This window comes from Hyperolius riggenbachi, chromosome 4 (assembly GCF_040937935.1).
Source record: "Hyperolius riggenbachi isolate aHypRig1 chromosome 4, aHypRig1.pri, whole genome shotgun sequence".
NCBI lineage: Eukaryota > Metazoa > Chordata > Amphibia > Anura > Hyperoliidae > Hyperolius > Hyperolius riggenbachi.
The window spans coordinates 334,960,589-334,979,144 of record NC_090649.1 but is presented as its reverse complement, the minus strand read 5'-3'; the positions used below and the strand labels follow the sequence as shown (position 1 = coordinate 334,979,144).

The window sequence follows — 18,556 nt, the reverse complement described above, 5'->3', positions numbered from 1 at the left end:
AAAGAGAAGTTGCAGGGCCTCCTGGGTTGTCTTTTTTTGCTTCTCTGCTTCCCCTCAGACTTTAACTAATGCAACTTGATTGGCTGAAGCCTCTTTCCCTCCTGTTTTCCCCTCCCACACCTCTGTTCCTCTCTGGCCAAAATTTCTCAGGCTGGAACAATGCACTTTCTATAGTTAAGGGCGGGCAAATAAGGCAGAGGAGATTAAGGGCGGATATTACATCACGACTGGCTTCAAAATATCCACAGTAAATATGGAAACTGTCTAGAATAGGATTCTCTACTTTTCCTTTATTTAATTCACAGGAATCATAATGTGGACAGTGCAATACATATGTAAGTAGAGCAAGTATTTATCTACTTGTATATTTGTTTTTTTCCTGAGATAGTATGACTGACAGCTCCTCTTTAAAGCTGTTTAGATATATGATGAGAAAACGGACATCACAGGAAAGTACTCTTTATATTTTTGTTATATTATTATTCTGATAAATATGTCGTGTATTGTTTATCTTGTATTTTTTCAGCAAAATAGATTCTGTTTCTTAGGTCAACTTATGTGACTTTTTGTGTGACAGAGATTTGGCAGTGGACACTGTGAAGACTGGTATGGGAGGAAAAACTGGAAACAAAGGAGCAGTAGGCATACGATTCCAGTTTTATAGCACAAGTTTTTGCTTTATATGTAGTCACTTCACTGCTGGCCAGACCCAAGCGAAAGAAAGGAATGAGGATTACAAAGAGATAACTCAGAAGTTAAGCTTCCCCATGGTGAGTTGCGCATCACAGTGATACCTCTCTATATGTTATTCCCTTCCAAACAGAAAATACCTTTATTCATCCATAAAGATAATTTAAAGGGGCCATGTGGTGACAATAAAGTAATAAAACCAACAATAGCACCATGTAGGGCATTGACAATACTTACAGTTGAGCCTTTTTCGGCTTAGTTTCCACTATTGCAATTTCTATCTGTTTCTCTGCACGCCAACTCAGATGTGATTTTAGGGCCTATTGAAATCAATAGGCTGCATCCAGATTCACGTGCAGGGCAAAAAAATGGATGCCCAGCAGCATAAAATCAGATCATGCATGAGAATACCTATAGCTGTGCATATGTCATGCCGGCTACAAGGATTCAGATTATTATTATTATTATTAATTGGACTTATATAGCGCCAACATATTACGCAGCGCTGTACAATAAATAGGATTACGGACAATGATAACAGGGGTGACCGCACAATACAGGTAATAGACGATAGATACAACAATACAGGTAACAAGCAATAAGATACACAACACAATGCAGATAGTAATACCAGATCATACACTGGAGTGGTAGTGGTAAAAATACAAGTTCCATAATTCTGGGTAAAGTGGAAACCGTCAAGTATGATACACAAGGGGAGAGGGCCCTGCCAAATGCTTACAATCTACAATGCATTCCTGCATTACAACAAGTGTCTGCATTACGTCTTGAGGACACAGTGGAAACGTAGTCTTTGTATAACGCATCTGTAAATAATGTTTAATGTTTAAAAAAAACAGGGCTCAGGAATAGGTGGGGGCTGAGCTGGTGGGGTGATGAAGTTTCTAAAATACCTTCTTGGCTCCTCTGTGTCCTTCACTCATTGTCTGCTATTTGCATAACGATCATGTAACATTATGATACATTACCATCATGCTGTGATGATGAACAAATTTGTGGGAGAATACAAATGGAGAACTTAAGCCGTTAATTATAACCAATATTTTTTTTATGCCGGTTTCTTCAGGGGGATGTATTGGCACATTAATAAAGGACACTAAAATTATGAACACTCTAATAGGGATCTGCAAAACAGGCAGCACTGAAATCGAGAGGGGAGAGGTGGGCTGAATAGTATAAGGAAAGCCATAAAAAGAAGCACTTTATTGAAGATCAGTGCAATAAGGCGCACAATAAAAAAAACAACATAGAATATGTATAATAAGGAGAGTGTGAGAAAAATGAGCACTATAATGGGGAGCACTATGGTTATGGGGATGTTAATAGACTCTTTAATTCAGGAAACTGTTAATAGGGACCACTGTAATGGAGGGCATGAAAAGGACACACTGTAAACCAGGAAGATGGAATGGGGGCTAAACGCATTTTTTAAAAAGTGTTTAACCACACACACTTTTAAACACCATTAAATACCAGGCCTCTTGCAAAGAAATTCCCAGCTTCCCCTGCAAATATAAAATGTTATAATTTATACAGGGATTACCAGAGATAAGGAATCTTGTGTTAAGGATTCCACCAAGGTTAAAAGGTTGAGAAAGGTTGCTTTAACCAGTTCGTGTTACATGGTTTTTACCTTTTTAAGGTTCCTGACCTTTTTGACACTTTAGCTGTGTTGCTTTGATACAGCAGTAACTTTTTAATTACTTATATCATCTTAGATCTTAGTGAGATATATATATATATATATATATATATATATATATATATATATATATAATGTGTGTGTGTGTGTGTGTATGTATGTATGTATGTATGTATGTGTATATATGTATATGTGTATATATATATATATATATATATATATATATATATATATATATATATATATATATATATATATATATATATATATATACACACAGTACAGACCAAAAGTGGATACACCTTCTCATTCAAAGAGTTTTCTTTATTTTCATGACTATGAGCATTGTAGATTCACACTGAAGGCATCCAAACTATGAATTAACACATGTGGAAGTATAGTACATAACCAAAAAGTGTGAGACAACTGAAAACATGTCATATTCTAGGTTCTTCAAAGTAGCCACCTTTTGCTTTGATTACTGCTTTGCACACTTTTGGGGCTTGATTCACAAAGCGGTGCTAACCTACTTAGCACGCCTAAAGACTTTTGGGCGTGATAACCATTGCACTAAGTAGGTTAGCACCGTTCTGAGGAATAAACTCGCGCGCAAAGTCCGGTGCGCGTGGAAAGTCGCATAGGGTTTAATGGGCACATAAAACTTTACGCACGCAAGACTTTATGAGTTATACTTTATAAAAAACTTTTTTGAGTTATAACTATTACGCGTGAATTAGCACGCGAAGATGCAGTTTGCACGTGATAAGCAGCTTTTCATTGGCGTGCTAAGTTAGCACGCTTTTGTGAATCAAGCCCTTGGCATTCTCTTGATGAACTTCAAGAGGTAGTCACCTGAAATGGTCTTCCAACAGTCTTGAAGGAGTTCCCAGAGATGCTTAGCACTTGTTGGCCTTTTTGCCTTCACTCTGCGGTCCAGCTCACCCCAAACCATCTCGATTGCGTTCAGGTCTGGTGACTGTGGAGGCCAGGTCATCTGGCGCAGCACTCTCCTTCCTGGTCAAATAGCCCTTACACAGCAGGGTCATTGATGTTCTAGAGATGTGTCTGCTGCTATAACTGTGTGGCATTGACCTGGTCTCTAATCTGAGCTGCTTTTAACCTGCGATTTCTGAGGCTGGTGACTCGGATGAACTTATCCTCCGCAGCAGAGGTGACCTTTGGTCTTCCTTTCCTGGGGCGGTCCGCATTGTGAGCCAGTTTCTTTGTAGCGTTTGATGGTTTTTGAGACTGCACTTGGGGACACTTTCAAATGTTCCCAATTTTTCGGACTGACTGACCTTCATTTCTTAAAGTAATGATGGCCCCTCGTTTTTCTTTACTTAGCTGCTTTTTTCTTGCCATAATACAAATTCTAACAGTCTATTCAGTAGGACTATCAGCTGTGTCTCCTGTGGAGAGGTCTACCTGACCTCTCCACAACCCAACTGATGGTCCCAACCCCATTTATAAGGCAAGAAATCCCACTTATTAAACCTGACAGGGCACACCTGTGAAGTGAAAACCATTTCAAGTGACTACCTCTTGAAGCTCATCAAGAGAATGCCAAGAGTGTGCAAAGCAGTAATCAAAGCAAAAGGTGGCTACTTTGAAGAACCTAGAATATGACATATTTTCAGTTGTTTCATACTTTTTGGTTATGTACTATACTTCCACATGTGTTAATTCATAGTTTGGATGCCTTCGGTGTGAATCTACAATGTTCATAGTCATGAAAATAAAGAAAACTCTTTGAATGAGAAGGTGTGTCCAAACTTTTAGTCTGTACTGTATATATATGTTTTCTTTTTCAGGACAATCTAAGCTTTCTTTGGGTAATATTTTTTTCCCTTAACTATTTTATTTTTTAGTCATTGTATAGGAGAAAATTGGGCGTGAATGCAGAAAATACACATTTTTTCATTTCTCACCCTTCCTAATTTTCACATAAGCTGAGCATGTGTCAGACCGATCCAGCCTGCGTGTCTGTAATGATTGGATGCGCTCACTAGGGCGACAATTTGGGGGGTTATACTGCTGTACAGATGCATTGCTAAGTAATGGCAGAGAGATACAGTGGGATGCAAAACTGTGGGCAAAGTTGTTAATCATCGTGATTTTCCTGTATAAATCGTCTGTTGTTACGATAAAACATCTCAGTTAAATATATCATATAGTAAACACACACAGTGATTTTTGAGAAGTGAAATGACGTTTATTGGATTTACAGAAAGTGTGCAATAATTGTTTAAACACAATTAGGCAAGTGCATAAATTTGAGCACCACAAAAAAAGAAATGAAATCAATATTTAGTAGATCCTCCTTTTGCAGAAATTACAGCCTCCTAACGCATTCTGTAGGTTTCAATGAGAGTCTGCATTCTGGTTTAAGGTATTTTGGACCATTCCTCTTTACAAAACATTTCTAGTTCATTCAGGTTTGATGGCTTCTGAGCATGGACAGCTCTCTTTAACTCACACCACAGATTTTCAATTATATTCAGGTTTGGGGACTGAGATGGCCATTCCAGAACGTTGTACTTGTTCCTCTGCATGAATGCCTTCGTGGATTTTGAGCAGTGTTTAGGGTCATTGTCTTGTTGAAAGATCTAGCCCAGTTGCAGCTTCAGCTTTGTCACTGATTCCTGGACATTGGTCTCCAGAATCTGCTGATACTGAGTGGAATCCATATGTCCCTCAACTTTGACAAGATTCCCAGTCCCTGCACTGGCCACACAGCCCCACAGCATGATGAAACCACCACCATATTTTACTGTAGGTAGCAGGTATTTTTTTTTAAATGCTTTGTTGTTTTTCCTCCATGCATAATGCCCCTTGTTATGCCTAAATAACTACATTTTAGTTTCAGCAGTCCACTGCACCTTATTCCAAAATGAAGCTGGCTTGTCCAAATGTGCTTTAGAATACCTCAAACGGCTCTGTTTGTGCTGTGGGCAAAGTAAAAGGCTTCCTCTGCATACAGCATCGCCTTGCGTAAAGTGTGCCAAATGGTTGAATGATGCACAGTGACTCCATCTGCAGCAAGATGATGTTATAGGTTTTTGGTGCTGGTCTGTGGGTTGACTCTGACTGTTCTCATTTGTTCGCTTCTCTTTATCCGAGATTTTTCTTGGTCTGCCACTTCGAGCCTTAACTTGAACTGAGCATGTGGTCTTCCATTTCCTCAATATGTTCCTAACTGTGGAAACAGACAGCTGAAATCTCTGAGGTAGCTTTCTGTATCCTTCCCCTAAACCATGATGGTCAACGATCTTTGTCTTCAGGTCATTTTAGAGTTGTTTTGAGACTCCCATGTTGCTACTCTTCAGAGAAATTTAAAAGAGGAGGGAAACGTACAATTGACCCCGTTAAATACTCTTTCTTATCATTGGATTCACCTGGGTATGTAGGTCAGGGGTCACTGAGCTTACCAAGCCTATTTGATTTACAATAATTAGTTCTAAAGGAATCAATAAAATGACAACAGTGCCCAAATGTATGCACCTGCCTAATTGTATTTAAACAATCATTGCACACTTTTTGTAAATGCAATAAACTTAATTTCACTTCTCAAATATCACTGTGTGTGTCTTCTATATGATATATTTAACTGACATTTTTTATCGTAACAACCAACGATTTTTACAAGAAAATCATGATGATTAACAATGTTGCCCAAACTTTTGCATCCCACTGTACATCTGTAGAGCATTGAGGCCCCCAACTTTCGTCCTAGCGATCGCATCCCATCGCTACAGGCGGCATTCATTAAAAGTTTATAAACAGGTATAAGTATTACAGGGGTTAACAATGGGTTAATAGGCTAGGCTGGGGTTAAAACTGAGAAAGTCTGCTGATAGGCGAAATGTGTCACGTGGTTTGCTGCGGTCACGGAGGTGGTCTCCCCCCCCCCCCCCCCCCCTATGTATCCACTCTCTTCCTGGTCTAGGTGGTTTGGCGTCTACGCGCAACAAAGAAAACCGCTCTGTATTTTACTCCAAGTAGCCTGGTGAGTGCGGGCCCTAGTGCTGAGCTTTTGCCCAGCCATACTGGAAGTACCCACCATGCACTAAGCGGACTCACGCTATACAAACTTTGTTGCACGTGAGTACCTGCAATAGCCGGCATCCTATCCATATGCCACGCAAAAAGTCTGGATTGTGCACATAGTGCACATAATTAGTAGCGTGCATAATAGATGCTCACTCTATTTAACCCCTTTGGGACTAAGGACATTACAGTTGCATCCTCTGTGTGGCTGTCTGTGGCTGCTAGGACATAACTGTAACGTCCCTGAAGTTCTACCGTTCCTAACGTGATCGCACGCACCAGAGAGGGGAGATTCAGCTGCCATATGATAGCAGACATCTCCCCTCACTGATCAGGAGCCATGGCAATTCGCTCCTGATGACTTGATCACTACGGTCGCCGCTGATTGTAGTAATCACTGAAGTAGCGGCGGTGGCGGAAGAAGAGGAGCCACTCACCTCTCCTGACATTCCACCGGCAATCGTCACTCCTTGTCCACTCTGCCTGGCATCAATCCTCGTTTGGCAGCTAAGTTCCGGGTCCAGGCTTGATGACATCATCAAGCCGGGACCCGGGCCGGAACTAAGCAGCAGTGCGAGGTTGGATGTCGGGAAGAGCTCCTCCTCACTGGACCTGGGGAGGTGAGTAATGCAGGCTGGGGACACTGGGGACACCTATCTATACTGAGGACTAGAGATGGGCCGAACCTCCGATTTTAGGTTTCGCGAACCGGGTTCGCGAACTTTCGCGTAAAGTTCGGTTCGCGTTAAAGTTCGCGAACCGCAATAGACTTCAATGGGGATGCGAACTTTGAAAAAAAAAATAATTATGCTGGCCACAAAACTGATGGAAAAGATGTTTCAAGGGGTCTAACACCTGGAGGGGGGCATGGCGGAGTGGGATACATGCCAAAAGTCCCGGGGAAAAATCTGGATTTGACGCAAAGCAGCATTTTAAGGGCAGAAATCACATTGAATGCTAAATGACAGGCCTAAAGTGCTTTAAAACATCTTGCATGTGTATACATCAATCAGGTAGTGTAATTAAGGTACTGCTTCACACTGACACACCAAACTCACCGTGTAACGCACCGCAAACAGCTGTTTGTGTAGTGATGGCCGTGCTGGACTGGTGCGCACCATGGCGAGAGTGCAGGTTTTGGTGGCTTTACAGCCCATATGGTCGCCTGGCTGATGTAGCTGAATGACAGAACAGTGACTGTCCAGCTGATCAAATTTGGTCTGACCACAATGAAGCAACGACCTTATTATCTTTTGTGTGCCCCCCGAGACACTCATCGAGGCGCCGGTCATTGCTTCATTGTGATACGCAAGCCCCTTCACCACGGCAAGGTAATGATCACGAAGGAGAATGGGCGCATGTACATGCCTTTTCTTTTGTTGTTGCAGCTGCCCGCAGTGCAGCCAGAAAAATTAGGCAGTCATGTACACGCACCAGAAAAATTATTACAGCGGCCGCTGCTAGCAGCGGCCTAAAAAATTCAGCAATCCACTGAACAGTACAGGTATACAGTGGCAGGTTCACTGAACAGAACAGGTATGCAGTGGCGGGTTCACTGAACAGTACAGGTATACAGTGGCAGGTTCACTGAACACAACAGGTATGCAGTGGCGGGTTCACTGAACAGGTATACAGTGGCGGGTTCACTGAACAGAACAGGTATACAGTGGCGGGTTCACAGAACAGGTATGCAGTGGCAGGTTCACTGAACACAACAGGTATGCAGTGGCGGGTTCACTAAACAGGTATACAGTGGCGGGTCCACTGAACAGAACAGGTATGCAGTGGCGGGTTCACTGAACACAACAGGTATGCAGTGGTGGGTTCACTGAACAGGTATGCAGTGGTGGGTTCACTGAACAGGTATGCAGTGGTGGGTTCACAGAACAGGTATGCAGTGGTGGGTTCACAGCACAGGTATGCAGTGGTGGGTTCACAGCACAGGTATGCAGTGGTGGGTTCACAGCACAGGTATGCAGTGGTGGGTTCACAGAACAGGTATGCAGTGGTGGGTTCACAGCACAGGTATGCAGTGGCAGGTTCACTGAACAGGTATGCAGTGATGGGTTCACAGCACAGGTATGCAGTGGCAGGTTCACTGAACAGGTATGCAGTGATGGGTTCACAGCACAGGTATGCAGTGGTGGGTTCACAGAACAGGTATGCAGTGGTGGGTTCACAGCACAGGTATGCAGTGGCAGGTTCACTGAACAGGTATGCAGTGATGGGTTCACAGAACAGGTATGCAGTGATGGGTTCACTGAACAGGTATGCAGTGGCAGGTTCACTGAACAGGTATGCAGTGGTGGGTTCACAGTACAGGTATGCAGTGGTGGGTTCACAGAACAGGTATGCAGCCAGCCAGGAACAAGTTAAGCCTAACTAATCTTTCCCTGAGAGACAGTCTGCAGCAGCTCGCCCTACTCTCACTAACGCAGGCAGCACACGAGTGACCGTAATGGCCGCCGCTGCCTGCCTTATATAAGGGGGGGTGGGGCTTTAGGGGCTAGTGTAGCCTAATTGGCTACACTGGGCCTGCTGACTGTGATGTAGAGGGTCAAAGTTGACCCTCAAGGTGCATTATGGGGCGAACCGAACTTCCGCAAAGGTTCGCCAGCGGGACGCGAACGCGAACCACCGAAGTTCGAGTGGAACCGTTCGCCGGCGAACCGTTCGGCCCATCTCTACTGAGGACACCCATGTCTGATTATACTGGAAATACCCATTCCTGGCTATCTAAACTGGGGACACCTAAATCAGGCAAAATGCTCTGGTCCTGAAGGGGGGTTTTAATGCTGGCCCCCAAGTGGTCAAGGGGGAGACTAAATATATATTTCTAAGTGACTTTTATTACCCCTACAGGATCATAACTCCATACAGAGGGCTCTGACGATATCTGGACATTACACTGGTACCAGTTATAGGTGCACTCCAGATCATACAATTGCCATGGTCAGGAACTATATGGAGATCTGTGGATTCTGATAGTAAAGCTTACCATCAGAGAGCGATCTGCGGGTCCCCTTGTATCACTGTGATACTAGTAGGTGAGGACTCTAGGCCCTATGGGAAAGGTCTCACCTGGTTGTCGAGGCTGGTGAAACCTATATAGGTTTGCCAGCTGTCACGCTTGTGTCCCTCTTATACCGGGGACCTGGCTTGCACAGATACAGTATCCTCACGGTCTTGGATGGTGATCCAGTCGGGATTCCACGGTGGTTATTTGGAACACGCTGCAGTGGGCGTGTAAAAGTTTTTCTGCGCTTGGCCGGTACGAGCCTGATTCCCCGGCTATGAGTGTGGTAGGAGATAAAAACAGCTAGCAAAGCAAAGCGGTGTTAGCTGCAAAGATATGCAAAGGCTGTGTTTCAAAACTTTATTGAGACGCGCTTCCCTGCTTTATCAAGCATAAAATCGGCTCTGAAGATACCTGGACATTACACTGGTACCCGTTATAGGTGCACTCCAGATCATACAATTGTCATGGTCAGGAACAATATGAGCAATCAGCCAAGTTTCATGGTTTAAATATGAGGGATTGGTTTTGCATTTGGTCTCATTATTAAACAAGCTATTTATCTGATTATATATAGGCTCCCATTTTTCCGTTTTCTGGGCTTAAAACTTAACTGGGGATAAATAAAACAAAACACTTTTTATTTTATTGGGACCATTCACTTTAATTTTTTTTTTACTTTTATAACTTTTTTTTTTGCCTAACTTTATGGATGTTTGTTGCTATTGCTAGCAGTAATCATTCACTTTTAACACCGGCTCGTACATGCACACCAGTGTGCCTGTGCATGGGCATGAGTATGCCCACGCACGTGCAGGAACATGCACGCACGGTGGCGGCGGCAGTTTTTAATGCAGGACGTAGATTCTACATCCTGAAACCTACAGCAACACTAATTAGGATGTAGAATCTACGTCCTGGAATGTTAAGTAGTTGGGCAGCGTAATTTAACTTTGCGTCATCAAAGATGACACAGTGATAATATAACAATGTAATACAAGTGCACAGACTCCTCCTATTTTTGGTCTCACTTCCAACCAATACTTAGATATCTCCCACAGTCGCTTTTGACAAGGAGGTGGTGGATTTTCTCATAACCATTCAATGGTCACTTTGAATTTCATAATTTAAGCAAATACATGATACAATCCTATCCTATATAATAAATCCCCTGTGTCTCTGCATCCTGTTCGTGTGTGTGTGTGTGTGTGTGTGTGTGTGTGTGTGTGTGTGTGTGTGTGTGTGTGTCTGCTTCCAGACTTCACAGTTTGCTGTCTGAGAACCTCATTGCATTGTGGGAAATAACAGCTTTTTCCAACTGCCAAGCAAGCAACATCTCCCTGTGTGCATATACTTCGGACAGTGGTGGGAGACGGGTGAGCAGGACGCATCGGTATGCGCGTTGCGGGGGTTTATCGGCCGTGGCCTAGCACCCATTTTTTAACGGGCGGGCCTTTTTATTATTGTAACATAATAAGCCTCTGAAATATTACTATTGCTATTATTTTACATAGGTTAGGTTACATCACTAACTGTCCACCAGATGTCATCCATCCCTACCACATTTTGGGGTCAGAGAGAGAACATTATCCCAATATTGTATCTTTGGGATGGGCAAAGAAACCAGTACATGTAAACATGTACATAGTGTCCTAGATGGAATTCATATCTGAGGGCCCGTTTCCACTATAGCGTTGCGGAATCGCCGGCGAATCACCGCAGGCAAATCGCATGCGGGTGCGATTCCGCATGCGTTTTTTGCTGCGATTTCGCATAGGTTAGGGTGATGCGATTTTAACCGTCACTGCCTGTGTGAATTAACATGGGTACCTATGCGAAATCGCATGCGAATTCGCGGCAAAAAACGCATGGGGAAAACGCATGCGATTTCCCTATTAAATACATTGCGTGCGATTCGCCTGCATTCCACACGCAGGCGAATTCTGAGGGCCATAGCGTGCAGATTTTTTCTGCACAGAAAAACGTTCAGGAAAACGGACAAGTGGAAACAGTCCCATCCACTTGTACTGGCTATGCGAATTCGCATGCGGGTAACGCATGCGAATTCGTGATAGTGGAAACGGGCCCTGAGAGTAATGCTAAAAAGTGCTAACCACCTCCCCTGTATCATTCCAATATGTTTAAACTTTATGTTGAACAGTGCATAAATATGTGTTTTGAATACAAGAAGTTTCAGTCCTCTTTCATTGGGTAGTTTTCCCATTTAAATAGTTCCCTTTATAAACTTTAATGTGTCAGAATTTTTTTTTCGTTTTATTTGTGTGTTGACAAGAGAGCATTACAACCCAGTCATTAGCATATGTAATTTTCTCTTCTATCTTTGGAGGTAACACCACAGGTAGAAATACATGTGCTGAATGACTGGACTAAAAAATGAGTACAGGAACTACCTTTGATACAGGAGGCTGTGAGTTCAATTTCAGGGCATTTTAATGTAGCTTCCTGATTATTTACATCTCTCATTTTAGCAGCAATTACGCACAAAAGCACACTTTCAGAGCCATGTGTGCAGGAAATATTTCAGTGGCAAAATGTGTTGCCTGTGTATATGAGAGAAAGACAGACAAGAAGGCAGGCAGTTAGAGCAAAACAAGTGGGGAGAGCACTACCATGTTGGCAAAGCTGGTTACTGATGAAGGAAAGCTGTCACATGATTCAAATTAGCAATTTCAGTGGGCATTGAAATAGAAAGCTCTCCTTGAAAAAAACTGATGTCTTCCCTAGTATCTACATGGGTAATCAGAATTACATATATTTTGTTATAGTTCTGTTGAACTCTTGCACAGCACACAATAAAGTTTTCATTCTACATATAGATGGTGTAAAAATCCACTGCATTTAGCTGTGTGTCTTTTGTTTAGCTACAGTTGGAGTGCAATTAGCACACAGAGGCATGTTCTCTGCCTCATGGTATGCCTCTTCGTCCCCACACCGCCGCTCTCTGCACCCCCCCCCCCCCCCGACCACCGTGCTATAGCCCCCTGAGATTAGCGACAATATTTGTCGCTATCTCTGAGGTAAACACAGAGAGAGGGGTGCCAGGGGCGTTCCTCCACGGTTTCCAGAGCTGCCATCAGGCAGCTCTCTCTCCCTGGCCATGGCCCCTGCCACTCCACTGCCTCCCTGCATGCTGCGAAAGGAACAGTCTCTCCTTGCAGCGCCGTGACCCATAGGTCACAAAAGTCACATAGGGACTTTTACTAGGGAAGTATACCAGGTAAAAAAAAAAACACAGGAAATCCTTACCATTTAATGTATTATACAGAATCGTACAAATTCATACCTTGCACTGATGTGAGGTAAATACTCTGAAACTGCGACAAGTAGGTAGGATCAATAGTTCTGTGTAATTAACCGCTATAAGTTTGCTCTATGTTTCTTCTAGATGCAATGTTGGCTTAAAAAGGTAATGACTTGCTTGGCTCTGCATGCTATCATCAAATGTATCATTGCTTGGGTACAAGATCTTGTCTTTGTCCGAGTGGGTACACTTTTGCTAGAATAATAATAAAAGCATTTTTAATGACATTTCTTATTTATTTATTCAAGGGAAGAAATATTTTTTCACATGATTATGTATTCTGGTGTGGAGATTTCAATTATCGTCTGGACCTGACATATGAGGAAGTTTTCTATTTTATTAAGCGCCAAGATTGGAAGAAACTACTTGAATTTGACCAACTTCAGATTCAAAAAGCCAATGGAAAGGTGTGTATATGTGCAAAACAGAAATACCAATCTATTTGTATGTGATATTTGCTTCTTAGTTCAGGGATAGATGTAATTTAGCATATTTATATCAACATTAAAGCCTAATTCCATAGTTTGTTTTTTTGAGGTTTTTTTAGAATAGTTTGACAAAAAGGGTTTTACTGTTGTCTTGGCCCCACTGGAGAGATTTCACTCCCTTTTCTGTTTTTGTGTCATCCATAGAGTGGCCATAATATGAAAGCTACTGGTTCTGCAGACAGGAAATATGACATAGCAATACAAAAATAGTCGGGGCATCTGATACATCCCCAGTCTACTTTAATAAAAATAATGTTGCTGTCTTTGTAACTTTTGCAGCAATTATCACATTATTTAAATTTTGTACGTTAAGTTAATGGTTGCAGTAGGCTATTTGATATCTATCTGGCACCCGGGAGAAGGGGGTCACACTGGGTGTTGCTGTGAGGTGGGGGTCCCACTGGGTGCTGCTGAGAAGTAAGGAAGCACTGGGTGCTTATGGGTACAGGAGGTCGAATGAGTGTTGTTGGTAGCAAGGGCACACTGGGTGCTGCTTGAAACAGGTTGTTGTTCACACTGGGTGACTGGGAAGTCTAAGACAAAAGGTTGGAAGATCAAGGGCTAGATCATGAAAAAATGTAGCCCATGACAAGCCAAACAAGTGTGCAGTCCTATACATGTTGCACAGGGTGATAATATACACTTAACTTGTTACATACAACAGTTACATATTGTGGTCAGTGTATAAGGTTGGTTTAAAATGATTGGTAGGTGTTCATTGAAATGAATTCAAATCGGAACCGTTTTTATTTGCCAAGTATGACAGTTGCCGTACCCGGAAATCCTTTGTGGTACACATGGCATTGGTCATAGTGCAAATATTAACAAAAGACATAGGTCAATAGGAGGGAACCTGAGTTTAGGAGGAGGACTGCTTGGGGGAAGGTGTTGTTCCTGTGCCCGTAGGTTTTGGTGGGGATGGTTCTGTAGTGGCGACCTGAGGGGAGGAGATTGAAGAAACAACTTCCAGGGTGGGAGGAGTCATGCGTTTGCCCTGGACCTCATTCTAGATGCGTGAAGGAGGTCCAGTGGTGGAAGGGGGGATGCAATTCTCTCAGCGGTGCTGATTACTCTTTGGAGTTTGTGCTTGTCACTTGCAGTTTCACCTGTGAACCAGATGATTATGGAGGCACAAAGGAAAGATTTGATGGTGGCAGTGTAGAAACTGTCCAGCAGCTCCTGCGGCATGCCAAATGTTCTCAGTTGTCTCAGGAAGAATAACCTTTGCTGAACCTTCTTTTTGATTTTGGTGGGGTTCACACCCCATCCCAGGTTGTTGGTGATGGTGGTGCACATGCTCTATACCCTGAAGACCTTGTTACTTTTGATATAATCTGGGTGGAATGTGGGTGGGTAGTTTGACAGTTTTTGCCGCATTTAGGAGGAGCTGCTGTATGCGTGCTCCCCATTTTTGCAGATGAGGCCAAGGATTAATCAAGCAAAAAAATGGGCAAGCACCATCAATTTATAGCAAAATCTGAATAGATCAATAATCTATATTCTAATATATAGTCGGGAGTGTGCAGAAAGGAACCAATCAGCATATATGTATCAAAAAGAACAAGAAGTTCCCTGAAAAACCGCACCACTCAACCAATATATTCAAAAGTATAAATCATCTTTATTGAGTACAAAAACCAATAAAAACACTTAAAACCATAATCTGAGGGGCACTCTGTAATAATTTACAAATAATTGCACAATAACCACTAGTAAACACATTGCCCTGTAAAACAATGATGTGATATAGATAGCGTATTTTCACATTCAAGAAGGATAAGATCATTTGGATAGAGCAACAAACATCCCAGGTAAGACTACAAATAGTGATAAGTCATGACAGGTGGTGCAAATAGTAAAACCACGGAGGATGGTTGGAAACAATATAAAGAGACCATCCACAAGACAATATATTGCCAACAAGTGTAAGAAGACAATTCGGAGAGACCAGTGGAAACACTGGAAATAGCAGAAAAGGATCGTGCAAAAGTGAGCCATGAAGCTGCGCATCAGAGGCAGCGAATCGCGATGGCGAATGCGGGGCATGCTGCATCCTTGCCTTGATTATCATTTTTCTCCCCGGTAAGCTATACTTTCCTCACTGGTTTTACACTTAGCAGAAAAGGATCGTGCAAAAGTGAAAAGATAAGTGTAAAACCAGTGAGGAAAGTATAGCTTACCGGGGAGAAAAATGATAATCAAGGCAAGGATGCAGCGTGCCCCGCATTCGCCATCGCGATTCGCTGCCTCTGATGCGCAGCTTCAGAGGCAGCGAATCGCGATGGCGAATGCGGGGCACGCTGCATCCTTGCCTTGATTATCATTTTTCTCCCCGGTAAGCTATACTTTCCTCACTGGCTTTACACTTATCTTTTCACTTTTGCACGATCCTTTTCTGCTATTTCCAGTGTTTCCACTGGTCTCTCCGAATTGTCTTCTTACACTTGTTGGCAATATATTGTCTTGTGGATGGTCTCTTTATATTGTTTCCAACCATCCTCCGTGGTTTTACTATTTGCACCACCTGTCATGACTTATCACTATTTGTAGTCTTACCTGGGATGTTTGTTGCTCTATCCAAATGATCTTATCCTTCTTGAATGTGAAAATACGCTATCTATATCACATCATTGTTTTACAGGGCAATGTGTTTACTAGTGGTTATTGTGCAATTATTTGTATATTATTACAGAGTGCCCCTCAGATTATGGTTTTAAGTGTTTTTATTGGTTTTTGTACTCAATAAAGATGATTTATACTTTTGAATATATTAGTTGAGTGGTGCGGTTTTTCAGGGAACTTCTTGTTCTTTTTGATACATAGAGGCCAAGGATTAAGGTATCATCCTTGAATTTGATGACCTTGACGGAGTCCGCAGATGAGGTACAGCTGTTTTTGGACAGGTAGAACAGGATCGCGACAGTACACACCCTTGTGGGGCACCTGTGTTTGGTGGTTCTTACACTGGAGGAGCCGTTGCCAAACCTAACTAGCTGCGTCCTGTTGGTGAGGAAGTCTTTGTTCCACGCACATAGAGTGAGGTCAACACCGAGTTGTACAAGGTTTTTATGCAGGGTGCTCAGGCAGTTTTAAAAGCAGAACTGAAGTCTAGGAGGAGAATCCTGGCGTAGGTGTCAGGTCTGTTTAGATGTTTTGTGATGTATGCCATACTGATGTTTATGATCTTCTCTATGGATCTGATTGCCCTATATGTGAATTGGAGAGGATCCAGGAGGGCAGCGGTATGGCGCTTCAGATGGGAGAGAACCAACCTTTCAAAGGTCTTCATGATGGTTGATGTTAGGGCAACAGGCCTGTAATTGTTTAGATCTGTGACTCTTGGCTTTTTTGGGACTGGAACAATGGTAGATTTTTTTTAAAGTAGGAGGAAACTTTGCGCTGCGACAGAGATCTTTTAAATAAATATGGAGGTGAGAATGGGGGCAGCTGGCTTGCATAATTTCTCAGGCAGATTGAGGATATGCAATCTGGGTCTGGGGCTTTCCTGGGGTTGAGCTTCCAGAGGTACCATAGTACATTGTTCTCTTGGACTGCTACAAGCGCTGGGGGGACGTGGTCAGACAGGAAAGTTGGGGGGATTCCCTGGATGTGGACACCTGGTTGTCAGGATGGTTATATTGATTCTCGAAGCTACAATAGAATCAACAGTCGGCTTAGTGGTCTTAAGGTGCCTTCTGTAGGTGGGAATCAGATGGATTAGGCAGTGATCAGAGTTGTCTAGGGCAGCCTGTTGAGTAGCCTTGTATGCCAAGGTGTTTAGGTTACTAGTGGAATCTAACATTACAGCACACACCTCCTCTGCTGCTGGAATCGTGCAAGGTTATGTATGGCTTTCACAGGCATGTCCCCTCCCGAGTCACATGCACATCTCCTGGAAAGTAGATAACATGTCTCCAGCGGCGGAGAAAAGAGCACAGTTACATTTACTGGACTACGTGCCAAACACTGCTTACAGCAGAGGTAGGGAACCTTGGCTCTCCAGCTGTTAAGGAACTACAAGTCCCACGATGCATTGCAGGAGTCTGACAGCCAAAAGTCATGATTAATAAAGGCAAATGCATGCTGGGATTTGTAGTTTTATCACAGCTGGAGAGCCAAGGTTCCCTACCCCTGGCTTACAGCTTAAACAGGGGTCAGGACTCTGTGGTGGATCAGCGACTGCTGGTCCAGCAACATCTTAGTAAGTAGGACGGTGTCTCAGCGTGAGATGCAGGTGGAGTAGGGCCCAGCATCCGAGGGGCCAGGAGGGCCCCAGTAAGTTCAGAGGTGGAGGGCCTGGCTTCCAGGGGGCAGAGATGGTGGTCTGGCTCCCCGAGGGATCTCAAGCTCGCCAGGGCAGCAGTGATGTTGTTGGCAGCAATGAGGGCTGGAGCCACAGCTTGCATTGATGTCCATACTGGATGAGCTGCACTACCTGAGCCACTTGTTTGGGTTGTAGACTCCATCACGTGCTATCACTAGAGTGAAAGCACCACCAACATTCAAAAGTAACCAAAACATCAGCCAGATAGGAACTAAGAAGTCTCTTTTATTGGGGATGTCTTGCTAATTGCCTATAATTTCCATCTGTTGTCTATTCCATTTGCACAACAGCATGTGAAATTGATTTTTCAGTCAGTGTTGCTACCTAAGTGAACAGTTTGATTTCAAAGAAGTTTGATTGACTTAGAGTTATGTTGTATTGTTTAACCAGCTGGGCGGTATGGACGAGCTCAGCTCGTCCAGTACCGCCGGAGCCTGCCGCTCAGGCCCTGCTGGGCCGATTTGCCCCAAATAAAGTGCAGCACACGCAGCCGGCACTTTGCCAGCCGCGTGTGCTGCCCGATCGCCGCCGCTCTGCGGCGATTCGCCGCGAGCAGCGGCGAAAGAGGGTCCCCCCAGCCGCCTGAGCCCTGCGCAGCCGGAACAAAAAGTTCCGGCCAGCGCTAAGGGCTGGATCGGATGCGTCTGACGTCAGGACGTCGGCTGACGTCCATGACGTCACTCCGCTCGTCGCTATGGCGACGGTGTAAGCAAAACAAGGAAGGCCGCTCATTGCGGCCTTCCTTGTTTATTCTGGCCGCCGGAGGCGATCGGAAGAACGCCTCCGGAGCGCCATCTAGTGGGCTTTCATGCAGCCAACTTTCAGTTGGCTGCATGAAATAGTTTTTTTTTTAATTTAAAAAAAACCCTCCCGCAGCCTCCCTGGCGATCTTATCAGAACGCCAGGGTGGTTAAGTGGTGTACCTCGAATACGTATAGTTTACTCCCTCACCACTGACTCTGCTTTAGAACACTAAATATGTACCCGTTTGTCTTCTTGAAGCATG

The 18,556-nt window shown here is 43.6% G+C and overlaps 1 protein-coding gene across 6 annotated transcripts in view; it reads left to right on the top strand.

Moving 5' to 3' along the window:
- Positions 1 to 18,556, top strand: part of SYNJ2 (synaptojanin 2) — a 289,087-nt gene that overhangs the window by 137,355 nt on the left and 133,176 nt on the right. For all 6 annotated transcript variants that reach the window (XM_068231852.1, XM_068231851.1, XM_068231850.1 and 3 more), the window contains 2 exons: positions 578 to 770; positions 12,987 to 13,145. In XM_068231852.1, coding sequence (XP_068087953.1) covers positions 578 to 770; positions 12,987 to 13,145 — 352 coding nt within the window. The remainder of the gene's footprint in view (positions 1 to 577; positions 771 to 12,986; positions 13,146 to 18,556) is intronic.